A 24,697-nucleotide genomic window follows, 5' to 3' on the forward strand; every position below is an offset into this window, starting at 1 on the left:
TCTCATTGAAGTGGAGACATGCCAAAATGTGTGTAACACATAAAATAAATTTTGATTGTTATGCAGAAAACATACAAAAAACTACCTACAGAGATAGCTGCATGGAACTTTCAACAATAATGTCAGCTGCAATATGTACCCATCCAAGAGAAGCTTAGCATCTTAGGGTACAAATGGTTTAATGTAGCATGAAAACCTTCCAAAGAGCTTGTCTGAGCTTCTGGTGAAATATTTTGTACATCATTAATGACGTTCCCTTTCAGCAAGATAGATTTTAATTTCTCATGTGGTCTACTGCCTGAAAAAATACTTGCATATATTTACTGCTTCATTTTATAGAACTGTTCCAAAATATGTTGTGTTTTGTTGTCATATACATTGGTTGTATAGCTGCCTCTCCGTACTGAATATACCTACAGTATTTCAACCGTTTTCTTGGCGCCAAATCACCATGAGCACATGCTTTGTACAAATGGGTCTGGGTGGTCCTTATGTTTATTACACACATGCCGGAGAAACAACTTCCACTTAGCAACAATCAAATATCCAAAACCAGGTTTTGTAGAGGTTGCACACCAGTAGAGATGAGACTTAATAGCCTTAGTCCAGTTTTTTAGAATTTCGCATGTATTGTCATTGTTAGCTTTGAGAACCTTTTTGATTATGGATTTTGCAATATGCCAAATGTCATAAAAGTGCGTTGTTCCTTTTTCTCTTGTTCAAATCTACCAATACCTCTATGTCAATCAGAAATAAAAGTCTTTAGCTCCAAACCAGATGTTTTTAAGTGCGAGAAACATCTTTTGGCGCCAGCCAACTCCATAGCATTGCTGCTGCCTGTCTTGTTAGACTAAAAATGCAAATTATCTCTTAAACTCTCCAAAAGACTGTGATACTAGATATAGCACAAAATTATTTAAAATACCTGCAATAACTCAAAATGAACAATCTTTTAAAGATCGCAGCAAAACATGCTGTACACACCATATTTAGCACTATGTCCCATAGAATCAAATCTTCCATCGCCACACCATGAAACATCTTGTAAACCTTTCATCTGCCAACCAAGGCAGCTCTATACCTTTCCCAGTGTTTCAGTATGACTGGGAACAAGAATTTTGCTTGATGTTGATAGAAGGCTCTTGCTGTAAAGACTGCTAAACCCATATGCTTAAACACCAGTAGAATTTTGCTTATTGAAGAACCGGCCATTAACGTAGCAAAACTTAAAAGTATGTTTCCAGCAGGGTATAGCCTGAGCACAAGAGGTTGGCTGTGCTGTGTCGACTGCTGGGGAGTTGTCTTTACATTTGAAGCAAAACATCGAAAATAATGACATAAGCGTAGAGTAAAACACAACAAACTTAGGTTCATCAGTGCTGGAGGTGCCTGGATCCACCCTATAATTATACAGGATTTACCATATGTACGCAGGTTCAGTTACCTTCCTTAAAATGCCAAGCTTAAGTATGGTATATGCAAAGCTAATATAAAGAATGTTTTCACATATTAACCTGACAATTGTTTTGGAGTTAGACTCGATAGAATCCCCTTCGACTAAATCCTCCGCATTTTCGCACCATTCGGGATCACTAGCTTCATTATAAACCTCTTCATCTGCTGTGCTTTTCTCATCTTCGTCCATCATTGCTTCAACTACTTCATCATCAACAGACATTCTCTGTATCAAAAAAACATGGTAAACAGATGCATGTTGTAGTGGTTTTCAAAAGGAATACCATAACTATATTTAATAACATTAATCTTGCTAAATGACACCACACCTTTCCTATATTTTCTTGCCTCTTTTTCTCTGATTCCAAAGTTTCATTTCGTTCTTCACAGGACTTTAACTCACGTTGTAGTTTTTTAACCTTTCGCTGATACATCTGCGCATTTTTACGTCTTTTTTTGCACATTTTGCATGAAACTGGAACTGCACTTTTATTTTCTTGGTTATCTGGAAGATCGCTACCAACGCTGGCAACTATCTAATACATCATCTGACATAATCATGGAATCATCTAGGCTCGTATCAAGTTGATCTGCTTGTTCTGTAGTTATCTTCTCTTCAGTCTCTGCATCTTCCATCAGCTGTTTAGTCGATGAACAGGAACCTTCTTCATTTCCTAGCATTTTGCGAATTACCTAAAAAACAATTAATCCCAATAATATAATTTTATTTGTTACATAGTTTTGTCATTTAATTTAAAAGTGCAATATTAGAGTAAGTAACTAGAAATTTACGTGGAATTGAACCCGGTTTGAGATACATTGCTTTTGGCTTTAACGGAGAAGGAACACCCAAGGAATAACGCATTGGATAACACGATGTTTCAAAATGAGCAGAGCAAATAGCCGAAGAGTTTGTAGGTATATAATTTACCCGGTGTTTTCGAACAAATTGGACCCACAATTTATATTCGTTTGGCTTTAGCCTCGGACTTCATTGGCAATCCTGTTGTTGTTGTTGTTGTGGCTGTTGCTGTTTCTGCTGTTGTTTTTCTGTTCCTGCTTCTGTTGTAGTTGTCTTTCTGTATGTTGTTGCTGGTGTTCTTCTACTTGTTGTTGCACCTGTTGTTTTGACTGTTGTAGCTGCTGTTGTTTTTTGTCCTGTTGTTGCTGTATCTGTTGTTGTTGCATATGCTGTTTTAATTGTGCATGCCCTTGTTGCTCTACCTGTTGTTGTTGTTCTGCTTGTTGTTGTTGTTCCGTCTGTTGTTGTTGTTCCACCTGTTGTTGTTGTTCTGCCTGTTGTTGTTGTTCCACTTGTTGTTGTTCCACCTGTTGTTCTGCCTGTTGTTGTTGTTCCACTTGTTGTTGTTCCACCTGTTGTTGTTGCTGTTCGACTTGTTCATTCAACCTCACATTGCCTTTGTATTCTATACATGTAGGGGTGAGGCATTTACAACAGACAGCCAACTGAATATGGCAATTTATATGGGGAATTAGTGAATTAAACTAAAGCATAAGCTTACACAACCTTTTTGAACTATTGGTGGAAAAATGGCACAGAACCTACCTTCCATAAACTTTCGAAAAAGATTAAGGGTCAGCTGTCCAAATTCCATTGTTTCTATTGAGCTTTTGTTGCCAACAAAAATGAAACGCTGGCACCTTCCGTCCCATAAAATGTGAGAGTATCACCTGCACCATGCTTGTGGTGCATCAACACAACAACATCACAGTTGAAGTGAACTTTTAAAATATTGGCCTTAACAGAAAACTTTCAAAAAGAAATAAAATAAAACTAAAATACAAGTTAACAAGTAAGTCCAAATATAGTTCACTGTCTGTTCACACAGTTGAGTTGCCTACTAAAGTGAACCAAAATATCACAAGACTACTAGTTATTAAGCTTTTACTTCATCAGGGGTGGATCTAGGGGTCGTCAAACTGGTCACGCGACTAACGTAAAATTTGCAAAAAATAAAATGATAAAAATTCGACTTTTGAACAGTATTCCAGTTATCTTTATCATGCAGTGCAGCTATGGCAACTAAAGATTATGTTTCGTAAGGCAGAGCAGTCCAGTTACTGCAGAATCTATTATCATACAGCCATAGTATTTACTAATCTAATCTTAGTAGACACTAAACCTGAGATTTCAGTCAAGCAGTTGCTCGATGAATAGCACGAACAGCAGTTTAAGTAGGAGTATAGGCGCCAAGATCTATATTCTGAAATGTGTGCGAGATAATAACAAGGACAAGTCGTGCACTGCAATAGGGTAAATTTTATTTCATACATCTATTTTATTTCGTTGATTTAGGATTTTAGGTATTAGGTTGTTTATTAACAATAATGATTAATGAATATTTAATATAGCGAGCAAGACGCGCGCCTTGCTGTATGCTGTCTGCTACGAATTTAGATTAACACGTTCAATAAATTTGCATATATCTGCGGTTGAAATTCTAATTTCTTAACTCAATTCGTAACATTGAGAAAGGTTTGGATTTTGAGTTAGGTTTGGATTTTACTGTATTTTTAACTTGAGTTTACTCAATGTTTGACAATTATAGGTGTAAAGTAATATGACACTATGACTCTAGCATTAGTCACTGAGAAGTATAAAAACATGCCTTGTCACTTGTCATTATCGTAAATAACTGTTGCTGCTGAATTAACTTGCTTAGGTTGAAATAGCGAATAAAATTTAGAGTTTAATTCTGCATCCTTTGGTTTTGTAACTTTGCTTTGTTTTGCTATGCAAATGTATTTCCTAGGCATTCTGATGAGCCCTAATATGGGGCGAAACAGACTTGAAATTAATGAACATTGATAATATAGATGTGTATATTATATTCCATTATATTCCATTATGATTATAATCCATTTTTATGAATTATAATAGAAGACATAATGATCATATTTCTTCAAGTACATTCAAGAGCGAGTTAAGAACGGCTGTTGAAGCAAAAATCAGTATACTTTTGTCTTTTGTCCTATCGATTGCCCACTAAGGTTTTGTTATTCTCAAATTGCTGCAAATTGCTTTTTAGAGGTCAGAAAAACGTTTTCGAAAAGAAATCCTGAACCCCTCAGAGAGACCCCCCTAGAGCTAGCTTACAATCCAAAAATTTTGACTAAGGTACGAAAAATCCTGGATCCGCCCCTGTACTTCATAACAAAACCCACTAATGCTTTAACCATGCAGCCATGAGTGTCAGTGGCGTAGCCAGCCCGACAATTTAGTCATGCTATGCTAATATTTTGCTGTTCATTGACCGTGAAAACAATGAATCTCTAAAGAAATGAATAATGATAATAACATAAAATTTGCATAGCATGACTAAATCGTCAGGCTGGCTACGCCACTGATGAATGTGCAAAGTTACAGAAAAATTAGACGTGTTGAAATTTTGGAGACCACCAACGAGAAACTAGTGTCCACCCTAGCAAGACAGAATCTTCCTGAATGTCATCCTGACGTTTTCGAAGGTGAGCCAACCCTTTTTCACCCCTGGAGAAGATCCTTCGCCGCCATGATCCTGGACGCGAATTTGAACCCTTTCCAAGAAATGGCCTACCTACGCAATTACACCGGAGGAAAGGTAACAAGCCTTGGTTGACAACTACAGGAGACGGCAACACGCTGATACTGGAGAGACTTAAGAGAGCTCTGGTTAGAGATCGAGCGGAGATTTGGTAATGTTGCTGTTATTACCAACTCGTTATTAGAAAAGTTGCAGGAAAACGTGAGGTTCGGTGGGAAAGACAAAACCAAGTTACAAAGGTTCGCAGATATTTGCACTGACGTGGAAGAACAAATGTGTTATTTGCCCGGGTTGGCGTGCCTTAATTATGCCAGCGCAATTCGCCTCGTAGTGGAGAAATTGCCCAACTACTTAAGATATAAGTGGGAGAAACAGGTAGTGGACTACGCCGAAGATCACAACGATATGTATCCAGAGTTCAAAATATTTGCGTCTATGGTTAGGAAACAAGCAAAATTGTGAAATCACCCCAACGTCGTCGCCGGGGGAACTCAAGAAAGCGGCAACGACACCAAAAGGAAACCTAGAAAAGACGGTCGGTACGAATCAATCCACAACCAAAGAGTCTTCAAAACCAACATGACACTCGGGAAGGAGAAAGAACAATCAACGGAGAAACACTGCCCCTTCCATGAACGAAAGGGGCATAGTCTAAACGAGTGTAAAGCCTTCAGTAGCAAGACACTAGAAGAGAAAACCGATTGGATAAAAAAATCGGGATTGTGTTTCCGCTGTCTGGTTGGAAAACATCGCACTAAACTATGTAAGGAAAGCATCGCGTGCGATATATGCCACAGCAACCTCCATCCAACATTGTTACACAAGGGCAAGGTCGCGGAAGATCAAACAAACGAGAACAATAGCAACAAGGAAGAAAACGGAGAGGAACAGCTGAATTCCAAGTGCACGTCGATTTGCAAGGGAAAGGCAGGAGGTGTATCGTGCAGCAAAATAGTTCTTGTTGATTTGTTCGCGAAGAATCAACCCAACAAAACCTTTCGCGTTTACGGCATTATGGACGAGCAGAGCAACGCGTCCATGATTACCCCTGACTTAATCGAAAGGATGGCCGTTAAGGGCCCGAGAGAAAGATATCTCTTGTCTATGTGCAGCAGCAGTAGAGAAACGAAGTACGGTCGCCGAATCAGCGGATTAGTTGCGAGAGGGCTAAATGGAAACAGCATTGAACTACCCACGATGATCGAATGCGAGGACATACCACAAAGCAGAAATGAGATACCGTCGCCTGAGATGTGTGATCCCTTTCCCCATTTACAAGAGATTTCTTCCAAAATCCCTCCAGTTGATCACAATGCCAACATAGAGATCCTCATCAGAAGGGATGCGCCAGAGATTCTAAAGGTGAGACACTTCAAGAACGGACCACCGGAGGCACCATGGGCGCATAAACACATCCTTGGTTGGACCCTATCGGGAGAGGTATGTCTAGACCGAGTAGCAAGACCCGTACATATTTCATCCTATCAGACGGAACTCGAATCCCCCTCGGAAGCTAAACCACAGGGAGGCCCAGCGATCGATGACGTTGACCACGATCCAAAATCAGAGCATATTCCCTGCCCCAATTACTTCCGAGTGAAAGAACAACAGAATGAGAGGGCCTTCACTTCGGAAATAAGCAGAGACGTCTTCATCAAAACGAACCGGGATGAAGAGCCAGCCATGTCCGTGGAAGACCGCCTTTTCGTGGAGATCATGGAAAAGGGAATACATAAAAATGAGCCTTTGCCTTTCAGTTCTCCCGAGATAGTCATGCCTAACAACAAAAAACAAGCATTAGACCATCTATACAACCTAAAACGTTCCTTTCACAAGAAGCCTCAAATGCAAAAGGATTACGTTGAGTTTATGGCCAAGATCATCGCCAGAGGACATGCTGTTCCAATCCCACCAGAAGAAGTCGAAGCCTTGGGAAAGAGAGGAAAGGTCTGTTACCTCCCTCATTTTGGTGTTTACGCGTCTAAGAAACCAACCCAAATACGTGTCGTCTTCGATTCATCGTGTGAGTTCGAGGGCGTTTCCCTGAACAAGGTCTTGCTATCAGGCCCGGACATGATGAACAGTTTGATCGGCGTGCTCATGAGATTCAGACTGGAAAGAATCAGTGTAGTCTCAGATATTGAACAGATGTTCCACTCGTTCTACGTAACCCCAGAGCATAGAGACTACTTGCGTTTCTTGTGGTTCAAAAACGACGATCCCAATCAGGAAATACAGGAGTTTCGGATGAAAGTTCACATCTTCGGAAATGGTCCCAGCCCCGCGGTGGCGACCTTAGGGCTAAGAGTGACAGCTACTCACGGCAAGGAGTTTGGAAGTGAGGTCAAGGAGTTCGTTTGTAGGGACTTCTACGTAGACGACGGCCTGACATCAAGAAAGACCGAAGCAGAAGCCATAGACCAGATCAAAAGAGCTCAGACGATGCTGTCCACTGCTAATCTGCGATTGCACAAGATTGCCTCTAACTCGTTCACCGTAATGGAGGCCTTCAATACCGAAGACAGAGCGAAGAATGTGAAAGATTTGGAACTACGTCAAGACACCCTGCCGGCCCAGCGATCACTTGGTGTTCTATGGGACTTACAAAACGATACGTTCACATTTAAAGTGAACCTGCAAGAAAGACCCTTCACAAGGAGAGGAGTGCTGTCGGTGATAAACTCATATTACGACCCCCTCGGTTTAGCGGCTCCCGTGATTCTGGTCGGAAAGTTATTACTGCAGCAGCTCGTCGCAATGGGAAAAGAAAAAGGGAAAGACCGGTCACTCAGATGGGATGACCCGCTGCCAGAACACCTGAAACGTAGATGGGGGACTTGGAAGGATGAACTTACTAAGTTGGAGAATGTTGCCATACCCCTCTGCTATCACCCTGAGGACTATGATGAAGTCAAACACAATGAACTCCATGCCTTCTCCGATGCCAGCAAGGAGGCTGTTGGCACGGCAGTCTACCTTAGGCAGGTCGATAAGAGTAAAAGAGTTAGTGTAGCCTTGGTTTATGGACAAGCAAAGGTTGCACCGATACAACCTACGAGCATTCCACGACTCGAGTTATGTGCCGCCGTCTTGTCAACCCAAGCCATCAGCCCAATAAAGAAAGAACTAGTCGATCTAAAGATAGAGACGGCCCGCAGATTTTACCTGTATGTGGCGAATCAAGTCCAATACATCAGGAGTATGTCAGAGCCAGCCCAGTGGAAGTACGTCCGCACGTCTGAAAACCCAGCAGATTTAGCGAAGCGTGGAATACCGACGAAAGATCTTGCTCACTCAATGTGGTTCAATGGCCCTCCGATGCTCGGACAACCAACGTCAGATTCTACGGTAGACGGAGAAGAAGCAGCCGTTGTGATCGAAAACGATCCGGAAGTACGAAAAGAAGTCACTGTTCACGCCAACAAGTTAAGCGAAAGTGAGAGCCTGAGCTCGTCGCGTTTTGAATGTTTTTCCTGTTGGTCTCGGCTGAGAGAAGGCGTAGCGTGCTTGATAAGTAAGGCCCGGAGGCATTCAAAGAAGCACGACGCAACCAACAAAATCACGCTGGAAGAACAAGCTGAAAAGGTGATCATCAGAGCGACACAAGGAGAACCCTTCGCGAAGGAAATACGTCTGTTGAATGAGGAGAGCAGTCAACAAGTTAGTCGTGTCAGCGATACGAGGAGAAAGGAACTGCTGCGTAATTCAGATATTAGGCAGCTGAGTCCGTTCTTAGATCAAGAAGACATCCTGAGAGTTGGCGGTCGGCTACACCACTCGGACTTGTCCTTTGCAGAACGACATCCGATACTGCTCCCAAAGAATCACAACGTAACGAAGTTGATCATTAGACATTACCATCAAAGAGTCCATCATCAAGGCCGAGTCATTACACAAGGCGAAATTCGTAGGGCTGGATATTGGATCATTGGCGGTCACAACCAGATAAGCAAAGTGTTAAGGAGCTGCGTCACATGTAATCGATTGAGAGGGAAATGCCTCACACAACGGATGGCTGATTTGCCGGCAGACCAAGCAGAAACAGGAGCCCTATTCTCTAATGTGGGGGTGGACGTTTTTGGTTCTTGGATAATTCAAACACAAAAGTTACGAGGCAAACCTTCCGAAGTCAAGTGCTGGGGAGTCCTCTTCACGTGCCTCGTAAGCCGAGCAGTTCACCTGGAGGTACTCCATTCGATGGACGCCAGCTCGTTCATTTGTGCCTTACGCCGTTTTATAGCTATTCGGGGGCCCGTGGCTCTCATTTGGTACGACTGCGGGACAAACTTCGTCGGCGCGAAATTGGACTTAGCGAAGGCCCTGAACGAGATGAACAAGCGAGAAATAGCGAGATATCTACGAGACCAAGAGTGCAAATGGGAGTTCAACCTGCCCCATCCTTCCCATTTCGGGGGAGTATGGGAGCGACAGATTGGAACGATAAGACGGGTGCTGGATGCAATGTTGTTGGGAATTGGTAGTTCTCAACTAGACGATGAGTTACTAATCATATTAATGGCAGAGGCGTCGAGAGTATAGTGAACAACCGGCCGATAAGCACAATTACGACAGACACGGAGGAACCCATCCCCTTGACACCATCCACGCTCTTAACGTTGAAAAGGCAACCTGTTTTGGCCCCTCCTGGAAAGTTTGTCGCTGAAGATGTGTATGCTCGAAAGCGATGGCGCCGAGTTCAATATTTGGCTGAACAAATTTGGGTGAGATGGAAGCTAGAATACCTTCAGAATCTCCAAAGGAAGAAGAAATGGATTGACGAGCAACGAGATTTAGTTGACGGGGACGTAGTGCTCATGAAAGACAACAACGAACTGCGAAATGCTTGGCCCATGGGAATAGTACGTGAAGCAATCAAGAGTGCCGATGGAAAGGTGAGAAAGGCGAAAGTCGAACTGTTTCGAGAAGGAGAAAAAAGGATTTTTCTACGTCCAATCGGGGAGCTCATCTTGTTGATGGAGAGAGACGGAGATAAGTAGACTAAATAATTGTTCAAGGATTTGTAAATCCTTGGGCGAGGAGTGTAATGTATATGTCGAATTTAGTTTAGCGCCTAGTTGATCAATAGTTTCACATGCGTGATCCCGCGGGACTCTAGCGTGAGAAAGGAGGGACGCTGCGATGCACTTTCATTTTGGGGAATTGTTGTTTGCGATACATTCATTTTGTATTTTTATTTCATTATTCTTCGACATTGATTTGACCATTTTAGTCTTGGAGAGGAATAGAACGTTAGTATAAATTATGTAGTTTCTCAGTATTTATGTATGTATTAGTCTATCAGTTGTAATATGTTTATGTGTTGTTATTATAGTTTCACCGCTTCGAGTTATAAATATTAGACAAGTTTATATTTCTCAGTGGTTGACACTTCTCAATCTCCGGCGAGAAGCCTTACGGGTTACCTCGTCGGGAACACGACAGCTCCTATTTATGAAAAGGCGCAATACCCTAATTTCTGTTTCATTAATAATTTATAATTATCAAAATCTTTTGTCAGCAATTGTTAACTCGCCTATCCATAATAGTTTAATATCAATTACAATTTACAATTAAAATGAATGTCCATATATGAATAATTTATGTTTTCCAAATGAGTTACTTGTTGCAAAACTTGTTGATTAAAAATGATAGTGTGTTGAAATACTTCAATAGAAATACAACTGCATTGCTGTTATTTGCTGATATCTTGAACTACAAGATCTCTTCCCACCCCCAGATAGTAACTTGATATATAGCAACTTGGTCAATGTTGCAAATTTATCATATCAGTAATATCAGAGGCCGATAACATTTTATGATTATAATAAATTCCGTAAGGAGCTGATGTTGATAAGATTGAAGCTCTTCACCACAATAACCAATCAGATTTAGTACCTATCCAATCAAATTACAGGGGAAAATGGCACTAAATTTTATTATTTTGAATTTTTAAATGCCCTGCAAAATTTCTTGACAAAAATAGATGGAAATTACTTGCATTTTACACTGTCTACGTTTTTTCAGCCAATAAATCGTTTTGAATATTTTTTTTTGTATGATTTTAAAATTAATATAATAAAGTGGAAATTGCATTTTGTGTGAAATCAATGTGTAAATCAAATGTGTGATGACAAATGGCAATCTGGCTTCGCAGTTGTGCGATTTTGTAATAATGTGTTTGACTTCACACCAAATTGCACTCCACTCAGTGCAATTACCGTTATTAATAACCCTTGCTTTCAGTCCCTCTATTTCCAGTTTCAGCTTTATTTTTGTCACTGCAAGTTTCCTACCTTAAACTCTATTTTCTTTCGAAATTCTTTTTTCCAACTTGAGCACATCGATTTGCATTGATTGCACATCCTGGTGAGTAACCTTTCTCTTTTTCCTTGCTCCAACCGAAGAAGCAGAGGCATGATCTGTGATCGTGACTCCAAAGTGATAGAAACACTAGGAAGGCTGGTGACTTCCACCTCAACATCCACTGTCTCACCTGGCAAGTTTTCTTGAAGCATTACCTCTTCACCAACAGTATCGTCAAAACCTTTAAGCTCACCAGGTATGGAAAGTATGTCCACAGTATCTGGACAGGTAAAACTGGTCAAACACAGTATATAAAATTGTCAACTTATTCAAAATTATAAGCAAAAATATAGTTGTTACCATGTATGTTTATATTATAATATAAAAATTTATTACTTTCAGACAAAAATAGTATCATAATGTATGTCATAACACATCTCAGACAGGAGCATACATAATGTATGTCATAAGAGATCTCAGACAGGAGCATAATTTGAAATAAAAATTGTACAGTTCGTCATGTCAAGTCTTACCAGTGAATTTAATTGGATCTTGGCGTGTAAAAACACATTTAAAACTAACAAGTAATAATCCTTGCACAAGCGATTCTTTGAAGCAACAACTAGCGTATAATACAATTGCAAATCACCATAGCAGTATAATGCCTAATGAACCACTTTCGCTTATTATTTTTGGTGAGGCAGGTACTGGGAAAAGCTACCTCATTAATGCTATACAAAACTTGTTGAACCAAAAATGTATTATAACTGCTACTATTGGCAAGGCGGCTTTCAATATAGATAGCATAACTATTCATTCATACCAGTGGGCAAAATGTTGCAAAAGGATTTATCTGGCCAAAGTCTAGATGATTTAGTACATAATACAGTAGTAGAGTAACAAAGAAGGTAACAAAATATAATAACGATCGTTTACTACAGTTAAAAACACCTGTTGTGCAAACATTCTGCGCTATTCATTAGTAATGCGATAAATGCCTTGAGATGATGGGTTTGCAGCCAGTCATTTTACTTTGCAAAGGGGCAAAAGTAATGCTTACAATGAATTTGTGGCCTATGGTTGGCCTGTGCATTTGGTTCAACAGGAACTGTTTTTGATATTATTTATGCAACAAATCATAGTCCACCAGATTTGCCTATTGCTGTTGTAGTTAAATTTGACACATATCGTGGTCCATCGATTCCAAACATGCCTTCATGTGTTTCTATTCCACCAGTCAGTGCATCTGTAAACATAGGCAACGCTGTGCTTGAAAGACAGTTTTCATTGATTATTCTTATGTCTACTTTGTTATAACTGTATCCAGCTAGCAAACTAGCCCATTTTTGCCTTTGCATATGGCATTAGAACGTAAAACTAAGCATCATGCAGTTGATTTCCCCGCCATTATTGCTGCCTGTCATTTGACATTAAACAAAAAAAATCTTTGCCAATGCTTTGGAGGCTACCCACATGTATGCATTGCATACCTATTTTTTGTTAAAGTTACTGTATATCAATGTGTCATAAATTTTAAATAAGGATTTATATAAATTTACATATTGTTTAAAGGTGATATGCCCAAGGTGCCAGACTGTGCCACACCAACTAAAGTTATAAGAAAAAAGCCCTACAAAAACCGTGCAAAGTGCACATACTGTATGCACAATGTTACATGAACACTTGAACTTATTTTCTGTGTACATATAAACTTATTGTAAAAGCTTTAACTTTGTTAAGGTAAAGAAGAACCCATGGGCACCAGCACAATTGCTCAAATCAGTGAGGGTAAGAAATGTCTTATCCCCGAGCCGGTGCGGAGCACCGTGCGAGGGTACTAATTCCGCCCGGAGATTAGGAATTACACCCGGGACCCGGGAGAACATAGCGGAATCCAAAGTTGCCCAAATGTCATGGACGTTCAATGGTCATGGTACTTGTGCGCATGCGCGAAATGCAAACGAGTGTAGACTGGTAATCAGCAACTTCCGGATTGGCTAAGACGAAACGTTTGTGTTTCAGTGAAAAACGTCAGCAATTTAACTGTCATTTTGTAAACTATTTTTTAAAAAAATGTTTTGAAAACAAAATATGAAATGTGGAATCAAATAACAGATAAAACACTGGGAAGAGTTTAAAATATTATCAGAACTGGAGGAATTAGCGGTGAAAAGGAACAACTGGATTATAGTCCTTGAAATGGTAGGAGTCTATTTTGTTTATTTCAAGGTTTATTTCGTGTTTGCTGTACAAATACATTTTATGACCTTGGTACAGTATGTCGTTTTGCTCGGTTTTGCGAAGACGTGACCCACTATTTAAGGCTTTACATCATCGTTTTAACTTCCAAAAGAGTCGTTAAAAGTGTAATTCGGAGTTTTAATATAACAAATATCACTTTAAAGGTTTATATATAGTCGACTGCAATCACTGCATGAATTTAATAATCGAAAAACAACATTCGACGTTCACTGCTTGGTTATTTATATTATTTGGGCTGTTTTGATGATTTGAAGGTTTAGCTATAATGAAGTATAACTAAACTGTGAAAGTCTATAACTTAATGCAACGGAAAGCAGCAGGAAAACGGGTGATTTCACTTCACCTTTACGACTGTCAACTATGTTTGTTTCCGAAATATTTGAAACATCAGCTATCGGCTTTACATTTAGGACATTTCATAATATTGAAGGTTAAGTCTGGCTAGCTCAGGAAATATTTTGCTTCCTTTGAAATGGCGAGGGGTTGCTGCATGCATGTATTTCTAGTATATACTGTACGTCAGCTTCTTTCAATGACATGTACATAGCTTACAAGTGATTACATTTATATTACTTTAGAAACACCCATGATAGACTACCTCCACAACCTCCCATAAAAACCAGTCAAAGATCTAATTTATATTTCGACATGACGTTACAAGCTGAAAAGAAATCAGAACTGTCTGCTTCACGCCAGAATAGCATTCCCAGTTTTCTGCAAAGTTCAAAGCGTCTTCACCATAAAAATCAGCAAGTTCCATGTAAAAAGGAATACCAGAAATGACACAAACGAAATTCACATTAACAAGCGGACTAGATTAGAAGATCCATTGGAATCAGAAGTAACCTTTGATATAAAAAAACTTGAACCAGAACAAAAATGTAAACCAGGACTAACAAAGGTTTCCGATCTGCTAGAAGGTGATACAAACGCAGTCCTAAATGTGTCTGGACAAGTTACATTTCAAGGCCCCAAAGAAACCGTTTTGTCCAAAGAAAAAACACTTTGGAAACAAGAAGTAATATTCACCAACAACACAGGAAGGATTCGCCTCAACTAATGGTAGAATGATATTGCACAAATCATGTCAACGTCCATCTACAACATATCAAGAATAGTTGTTTGTGAGTATAAAAACGCAAAGTACCTCACATTGAACAAGATGTCAAAGATTGAGGATCCCTACTGTACCATTCAAAGGCAAGATAATCCATCTGAACAGTTACCTGATGTAAAAACAGTTGATTGCCCAACCAATGGAATTATCTCATTACAACGTTTTTTGTCATGCAACAAATGTCAAACTAAGTTGCCGACAAAAACATTGTGAAGTGTAACGAATGTGGCCTATCCCAACTCAAATCCAAGTGCAAGCAACGACTGTATGCCAACGTTGTATTTCAAAGCCAAGGTAACTCCATCAATTTCCTCCTTTTTCACGATAAACTCCACAAACTACCCAAACTTACACCAAAGAGACCAATGAAAATCAACCGTTCCAAAGTTTGGATGATGATGCTTTAATGGAAGTTATTCTTACTGTAAATGCTACTGTCTACTATGATGCAAAAAGAAACGTTCTATCAATACACAGGAAAAAAGTTTAACATTGTAAAACTGTCTTAATTTCATCAAGAAAATAAATTTTGTTATCTTGTTCCGTTTCGAAAATAAACCTAATATTCTTATGGCAAGAGTTAGATTATCGAAAAATGGTTTTAACTTTTTCATGGTTTATTTTATGATCAAATTGATATGGTATAGCAGTAGGCTCTTCTTTAGCTCTGGTTCTGGCCAATCTTTTCATGGGCCACCACAAAAGACATGGGATTAGTAATTGCAACAGAAATAAGCCTCTTTTCTACCGATGTTACGTTGATGATTTTTCGCATGTTTGAAAATGAAATTGATGCTAATTATCATGACCCAATTTTCTAAACTCTTGCTATAAGAATATTTGGTTTACTTTAGAAACAGAACAAGATAACAAAATTTCTTTCCTTTATATACTTATTAAGAGATCTACCACTATGTTTTCGACCTCTGTTTATCACAAGAAAACTTACACCAGCCTTTTGACCAACCATTTTAGCTTTATGTCATTTCAGTATAAATCAGGTTTCATTAAAACACTTATAGATCGCTTTTACAAAATTAATAACACAGAAGATAGCCTCAAGAACAATCTTAAAGAACTTACTAACACACTTCACACTTCTTACAATAACAGGAATAACTCACAAACAACAAACACTCTCAACACTAATCTACCTAGTCAACAACAACCCAACATTCATTACTTCAAACGTAGGACATTACTCTCAAATTACTGAGCAGAAACTCCTCAACATTGCCAATTGATTTTGTAGTGATATCAACATAAAGCTAGTGTTCACTTACCACAAAATCAAAAACATTTTTAACTTTAAGGACACAATCCCCAGTGATCTTTAATCTCTTGTGGTATATAAGTTTACTTGTGCAGGATGTAATTCCTGTTACATTGATGCCACGCCAATCATGGGGACCCGTGTGCCGTTTGCTACCATATGAAAGTATCATAAATTGAACATTTAATCATGATGCCTACTTTTCACATAAAAATTAACCGGTAATATTATTGAAAATGCATTCTCCCTTGGATTTGCAAGTTTGCATGTTACTTGTAAATTTGAGTTTTCTCTTTGTGTGGTTTCTAAGGTAAACTGAATGAAGGTAAACTCTGCCCCCACTGCCCTGAACTGCTTTTGGCATCTCTGGTGATAGCCATTTTATATACTGTAGGTAACAAATTACATTAAGTTATTGTTTAAAATTAGGTGATCACTATGTGCTCCATAATCAATGTAGAGAAAGGTTACAGTAGAAACCCATCATATTGTTATGCCAAGGTTAATGTTTTCCTGGCCAGACAAAATTTAAAAGGAAAGGTTGAATGAAAATGTAATATTTTGTAAGTTGCACAGTTTAATTGAAAATAAAAAATCCAAATATTGAAAAATAATCCTATGTGATTTAAAATACTGTATTATATATACTATGATGAATATACCATTTCGATAATATCATCACTTATTTGAATTGATTGATTGATTGAAAACTTTATTTCAAGAGGGTAACAGATAACAGTTAGTAAAAACTGATGAACCACTGGCCCTCAAATTACAAACATTAAAATAATTACAAGTTTATATAGAACTATCTGACTAATCCTATAATTACATTAATATACTACCTATAAGAATTTACTTTAATAAAATGAGTAAGCTCTTACATTAGAAGTGATCAACACTCATATATTTATCTAAGAATATTTTCTTAAGAGATTTCTTAAAAGAGAGAAGAGAAGGCTTTTTGCGTATTTCAGCTGATAAACTGTTCCAGATTTTAGCACTTGAGACCGTAAAGGATCTTCCTCCTTCATTCTCACGTTTATAGCGAGGGCAGACAATATTGATATGCCTGTGCCTAGTTACTCTTGAATGAATATCAATATTACGGGAAAACATGTCACTAATATAATCGGGAGCATTCCCGTTTATTCTATTATAAATTATTGAACATTTCATGATTTCAACTTCATCGTAGAACGGGAGCCAATTGAGTTTTCTAAAAAGATCAATGCTACGGTCCTTATAGTTTGCATACAGGATTGTTCTCGCGGCACGTTTCTGTAGCTTAAATAGTCTGTCAACATTGACTTTCGGACAAGAGGTCCAAACAGTGCTACCATAAAGCATCACCGGTTTAATCGTAGCGTTATAGAATTGTAGTCGTTCACGTAGGGGAAGATACGCTCTGATCTTTCTTAATACTCCAATCCTCCGGGCTAGCTTCCTGCACAGGTAGTCTACGTGATCGTCGAAAGTAAGCTGGTCGTCTATCACAATACCAAGTAGTTTCTTGGTGCGGACCTGTTCAATCTGTACTCCCTGAGCTCTTAGATCCAGTTTGCCATCTGTCAGCTGAGATAGAAGACGTTTTCCTGTAACTAGCATCGAGTGGGTTTTGGAGGCATTAAGGATCAAGCGGTTTTCGTGCGACCATTTCACTAGTTGGTTGGTATCGTCCTGCAACTGGCTTTCAATGGAAGTCAATCCTGTTGCAATGACAGTTGAGGTACTTAGGGTTACATCGTCTGCATAAATATCAACAAGAGAATGTTGAATTTGGGAAGGCAGGTCATTTATAAAAATTAAAAATAATAGTGGACCCAATACGGATCCTTGTGGTACGCCGTGTGTGGTTAGTAAAACAGATGACTTACATCCGTCAACAACAACAAACTGCAAGCGGTTAGTTAGATAAGACCGCATTAGGTTAATGTCCCTGGTTTTAATTCCGTATGCATCCAACTTGGCAAGGAGGATTTCATGATTAACGAGTTCGAAAGCCTTCTTGTAATCAACAAAGATAAGTCCGCTGATACGATTTCGATCGAGGTCTAACAACAATTGATCTATTATACAGATTAGAGCCGTTTCAGTTGAATGGGCTTCGCGGAAACCAGACTGTAGTTTGTAAAGTAAACAGTTTTCTTTCAGGTGATTGTATACGGCATCATTGATATGTTTCTCAAAAATCTTAGACAGAATAGGAAGCACCGATATCGGGCGATAGCTTTCAACGTTATCTTTATCTGCTTGACCTTTATAAATAGGCTTCACTCTAGCTTTTTTCCAGACAGTAGGGATGGTAGAATGATCAATGCAATGGTTAATAAGTCGACTGATAGATTCCGACACAACTGGTGCAGCAATCTTCAATATTGCGATACTTATTCCATCCGCTCCTGTTGCTTTGTCGGAAGGCATAGACTTTATTACGTTGCCAACTTTATCAGGAGTGATATATGGTATAGAAAGGATAGGTATTTCACTCCGCGACAAAAAGGTACATAACTGCGATGAGAAGGAGTTCAAGCTAGGAATCATAGATCCAACTGAACGAAGTAGCTCAGAGGGCCGTTTCACGAAATGAGAATTAAATAGTTCAGCAATCTGGACCTTATCTGTAACTGTTTCTGTGACCAAATCACAAATCACACCAACAACAATCTCATAGTCAACCTGACAAACCAGACACTTGCACCACCACTCAAATCCTTACTCACAAAGGGCTTGAAATTCATACCCACACCAGACAATACCAGTCTAAAAACAATCACCAATGCCTTTAAACAATTCAGACGTCCATGTACATACATTACCATTTTCGAAATTCCCCCAACGAACAACCAAACCCCCTCAAAACTACCAGCACTTGGCAACCACCACTCCCAGATAACCCTAACCTCATCTCATACATCTGCTCAGTAGCAGAATCCATCAACCTCACCTTCAAACATGGAACATCAACAGAACACATCACAAACCTCACTGAGGAAGAAACAAACTTCCTCGCTTCACATAACATTCACAATAAAAAATATGTCATCAAACCAGCAGACAAAGGGGGAGCTATCGTTATATGGTCTACTCTCGACTATGAAAAAGAAGCCCTCTCTCAACTCAATGACAAAAAATATTACCAACACATACAGGCCACTCCAATATCAGTCATCACAACACAAACCACAAAAATCACACAGTATGTCAAAGATCTCTTTAAATATGGAGACATTGACTACAAAACCATGACATACCTGTTACCACCACCCCCCCCGCATACCTATCTTCTACCTACTACCAAAAATACACAAACCTGGAAATCCAGGCAGACCAATCATATCCGGATGTGATTCACCAACAGACAAACTTTCCTCATTCATTGACACACATTTACAACCATTCTGCACCACTCTGCCATCCTACATAAAAGACACAAATCATTTCCTACAAATCATTTTCAGCATTGAAATACCATTACCACCAAACACAATCATAGCCACCATTGATGTCAAATCCTTATACACAAACATCCCACACAATGAAGGAATAAATGCTACTCTCGAAGCATTAGATTCCAAACATGGGCGCATGTGGCCTCTCCGCAAAGTCATACATCAGTTCCTTGAATACATACTAAAGGAAAATTACTTCACCTTCAAAAACAAACTTTACCTCCAAAAACATGGTACTGCCATGGGCACCAAAATGGCACCCTCATTTGCCAACATCTTCATGGGTGCATTGGAGGACTCCTTACTTTCATCTTCACCAAACCACCAACATCCTCTCCTGTGGAAAAGATACATTGATGACATATTTCTACTTTGGACACACGGGGAGGATGCATTCAAAACATTCACCACACATCTAAATACATTTCACCCAACCATCAAATTCGAGGTGAACACTCCACAAAAAGTGTCAACTTCCTTGACACAACAGTATACATAACTCTCAAAACACCCTCGAAACCACCCTATACATCAAACCAACCGATCGCATGCCTCTCCTACATAACAATTCACACCACCCAAACTCCTGCAAAAAGGGCCTCATCTACAGCCAAATGTTAAGATACAGGAGGATTATCACTAAAGATGAAGAGTTTCATCAGAAAGCTCAGAATCTAAGAGTAGCCCTCATAGGAAGGGGCTATCATGACAAGGATATCCTACCACACATTAACAAGGCTGCCACATTCACTCAATCACAACTACTCTCAAAAACCACTTCCACCAACCACACACGCACACTCCCATTTGTCATACCATACAACCCAGACCTAAAACCACTACGCCACATTCTCCTACAACACTGGCAATACATCCAAAATGACCCCACTCTATCCCAAATATGGCCAAATCATCCCGTTGTGGCTTATCAAAGACACAAAAACCTAAAGGAACATTTTGTGCGCACCAAACACATCTAACCATTTACCTCACCCCATCAATTAAACCAATGGGCCAACCCAAATTACCTCTGACCAAAGACCAAAATCTCCACCACCCAGACAAAACTCACAGAACCAGCTCCATCAAGCGACAACCAACAAATCGAAAGAGCACACCCATGGAGACCACATTGGAGTCATTCACCAAACTACAAACCACCTGCAGCCACGTTGACAAATCTGGACCCCTCAGACAACACAACCTTGTCACGAATAAACATTTACGATCACATAAGCAAACAATATGTACAAGAAATACGTCCAAAAATTATGTATAAAAAATACATTCATTAATGGCATAGATGGCAGACAATCAAACCATACGATGTCGGCCACAAACATACAGTTGTACAAATAGTTACATTATTCATTATTCAACCACCATCACACAGCAATATCATGTAATTAATTCATTTGATTCGCTCACCGAGCATTGTTGTAAATATAACACACGTTCACTTTTTTCAATCACAACCTTGATACAATTCCACAATCCGCCTTGAAACAAAAACACACGCATGAGTTGAAATATCGCTCCGAACGTTCTCCAAAGGGAACTCGTAATCATATTACTTGTATATTTCGAATACACAACACGTCATTAAACCGGCCGCCATTTGCAACAGTCCAAACAATACACCACTACCCCTCTTCATCCCCCGGATTCACCAAACACTCCCCCCCTATCCTCACCAGTGCTTCCACCATCGCTTTCCCGCGCTTCCCACAACGTGGAAACACAAACCACACAACCCATTTTTCAAACGAGACCCTAACCCGGACCGTAAGGGGAACCCTAACCCCAACCTTAAACAAAACCCAACCCCACAACCACATACAATCCCAATCGTAAGATCGGTTTCCGGGGTTTTTTTAAAAAAATAGCACCCCCCCCAACATTCCCCCCCCCGAAATGAATTCGGCCTTGTTTTCACGATCCCAACCACGATGTCACACAGCCCACTCATTTTACATTTCTTGCGCGTTAACACTACAGCGAACTCCGGTAAGCATCTTGGACGCACACTTTTCTTCAATTTGAAGGGTAAGTAAAACCATTTAAATCTCTTCCATCTTTAATTCCTAACATAACAGTCCCCGGGGCACAGGCCAGCCTTAATAGATATCTTATTCACAGAGATGGGCCCAAAATATAAACAACATTTTCCTCGGCACGCTCCCATGCCGCGGTATATAAATATTTCAATATCGGGAATACACGTGGGATTGAATACCACCCTTCCTTACAAAATCTCTTCTCGAAGTTTAAACCAATAAAGGACGGTGAGGATGCTCGATTTTGCGACTTGGTTCATCTAGTAAAGCGAAGCTTCAACACCCTGAGAAAAGTAGGACGAGAGAATGATATGAATAACAATCACATGCTAGCCATCATTGAGCAGAAAATGTTACCTACGGTTTGGGCAGAGATCCTGGGAGCAAATAACGTCAAGAAAGAAGCTAATTTCTTACTAGACACTGGCACTCAAATCAGCTTGATACAGACATCGGTTGCAGAGGAACTTGGGCTTAAAGGGAAAAGGGTCAACATTACCATAGCAAAAGTCGATGGTGAAGAAAACGAGATGACAACAAAGATGTATCGATTTCGAATTCGATCCCTAGAAAATCATTTGATCCATCCAACCACAGCCATAGGAATTCCGAATATCAGCAGTGATATGTCTGTAACGAAGATCGATAACGTAGCTAGAGCCTTTGGTATTGGAAAAGAGGAAATACGGAGAGGAAGGAAGTGGTCCAGTTGATGTTCTCTTAGGAATTGATCACCCAAAATTACACACCGGTGAAACTAGAGAAGCCAGCAATCTTGTCGCAAGACAGTCACCATTGGGATGAGTTGTCTTTGGAGCAACATCGGAAAAGAGCGACAATGTCAACCAAGTCTTCCATATCAAGTGTTCGAACCCGATCGATATGAGTGACTTTTGGACGACAGAATCGATGGGCGTGGAAGGGAAAACATGTTCATGCGAGAGCAAAAAGTTAAGCCCAGTTGAAGCTTACAAAGCCAAAATTATAGAAGAGAGGTGTCAAAAGATTGGTAAACAATGGTTAATTTCATACCCCCGGTCAAAGATGCAAAAGAACTACCGGATAACCAAAGCCAAGCGAAAAGGAAATTGGAAACTACTGAACGTCGTTTAGCCAAAAATCCAAACCGTGCAGAAGCGTATGACAAACAGATGAGAGAAATGAACGAAATGAACTTTTCTAGAAAAGTATCACACCACGAGATCGTCAGACCCGAGAAAAAGAGCACCCCCATACGAATTGTTTTCAATTCCTCAGCATCGTATAAAGGGCACCGCTTGAACGACTATTGGATGAAAGGACCTGACTTACTGAACAATATGTTAGGAGTGCTTCTACGATTCCGAGAAAACAAAGTGGCTATCAACGCAGATATATCCAAGATGTATCACAGAGTCCTAATTCCTGAAAGAGACCAACATGTGCATCGATATCTTTGGAGGAACATGGAAACGAATTGAGAGCCGGATGTTTATGTGAAAACAGTCTTGACATTCGGAGACAAACCCGCACCAGCCATGGCACAGACCGCTCTGCAGAAGACCGCCGAAGAGGGACAGAAACGCTATCCCGAAGCAGCTGAAGTCATAAGAAAAAACACCTACATGGACGACATATGCGATTCCGTGAACTCAGAAGAAGAAGCTAAGAAAGTCACGGCAGAAATTGATGAAATCCTTCGCAACGGTGGCTTTAATGTCAAGGCCTGGATATCAAACCGACCATTGAAGAAGGATAAAGAAAGAACTGTTGAAAGAAATTAATCGGATTTAAAGCTCCAACATGGTTCATGTGAAGAGAAAGTCTTGGGAACGGTCTGGGACCACAACGAAGACGCAGCTGCAGCTTTCCTGATTTGTGCCAAAATAAAAATCCAAAAACTCTGGCTAGAAGGATTACAGTGGGATGACGAACTACCAAAAAGACTCCAAACAGCGTGGACTCGATTCTTCCAAGAGTTGAACGACTTAAACCGCGTCACCTTTGAAAGGTCCCTTACACCAGAGACAGTGATTGGAGCCCCTGCACTATGTATCTTCTCTGATGCATCGATTGAAGACTTTGGTGCCTGCGCCTATATCAGATGGGAGATGGAGACCAACACCTTTGCAACCAGATTTATCGCAGCGAAGTCAAGAGTAGCCCCACTGAAGTCGTTGACTATACCTATCTTAGAGCTACAAGCAGCAGTCCTGGCAGTACGATTATGTTCTTCCATTCTTGAAGAGTCTCGGATGCAGTTTGTAAAGATAATCTTCTTCTCAGACAGCCATATTGTCCTTTCTTGGATTCGAAACCAACCCAGAGAATTTAAACCGTTCGTTTCAGCTCGAATTGCCGAAATCCAGAGCAAGTCTAATCCAGAACAGTGGAGGCATGTCCCTGGGGAGCAAAATGTCGCTGATGATGTATGGCGAGGAATAACTGCACTACAATTGACCGGCAGATGGAAGTATGGTCCCGATTTCCTGAAGTTACCTGAAGAGGAATGGCCAAACGAGTCGTCTATCGCAATTGCCAAAGAAGCTGATGAATCAGAACGCCGCAAAGCCCAAATTGTACCTGTATTGCAAGTTACTCAACCGTCAGAAATCATTCCATGTAAGAAGTTTTCAACTTGGAAGAAACTGATTCGAGTCACCGCCTACGTGTTTCGATTCATAAAAAAGCTAAAAATCCGACGTCAAACAAAGGAGAAAAGAGAAACAACCCAGCCGACCCAGCCAGAAAATAACTCAGAAGAAATTTCAATATCAGCGAAGGAGTCAGAAGATGCCGAGTTATATTGGATAAAGCAAAGCCAGACGTCACTCCATAATCGCATTAAAAAGGGAGAACTAAAGGGACTAACCCCATTCACCGATGACAATGGAACAATCAGAGTCGGAGGACGCATAAACGAAGCCATGATATCGTACGATGCCAGACACCCACTTTTACTCCCATGTGAACACTGGATATCGTTACTGATAACTCGTAAATTCCACCAAAACGGCCACTCGGGAGTCGCAACGACCGTTGCAAAGATAAGGAAAGCGTATTGGATCATTCGATGCCATGACCTTGCCAAATCTGTGAAATTCAAGTGCGTATGTTGCCGTCGAATGCAAGCAAAAACCGAGGAACAGTTCATGTCGAATCTACCAATCACCCGCCTGGAACCACTAACACCACCCTTTCATCGCACGGCATTCGATTACTTCGGCCCCTACCAAGTTAAAATCGGCAGAAAC

General features: G+C 40.0%; 1 protein-coding gene across 1 annotated transcript; it reads left to right on the forward strand.

Annotated features, from left to right (window-relative positions):
* Positions 1-6,197: 6,197 nt before the first annotated feature.
* Positions 6,198-9,997, forward strand: LOC114526789. The gene is made up of 2 exons (XM_028548308.1): positions 6,198-9,477; positions 9,573-9,997. Exons 1-2 carry the CDS (start codon positions 6,198-6,200, stop codon positions 9,995-9,997), a joined length of 3,705 nt encoding a protein of 1,234 aa, XP_028404109.1.
* Positions 9,998-24,697: the final 14,700 nt, after the last annotated feature.

This window comes from Dendronephthya gigantea, unplaced genomic scaffold, assembly GCF_004324835.1.
Source record: "Dendronephthya gigantea isolate DGI-Jeju-01 unplaced genomic scaffold, DenGig_1.0 000041F, whole genome shotgun sequence".
In the NCBI taxonomy this organism is placed as follows: Eukaryota; Metazoa; Cnidaria; class Anthozoa; order Malacalcyonacea; family Nephtheidae; genus Dendronephthya; species Dendronephthya gigantea.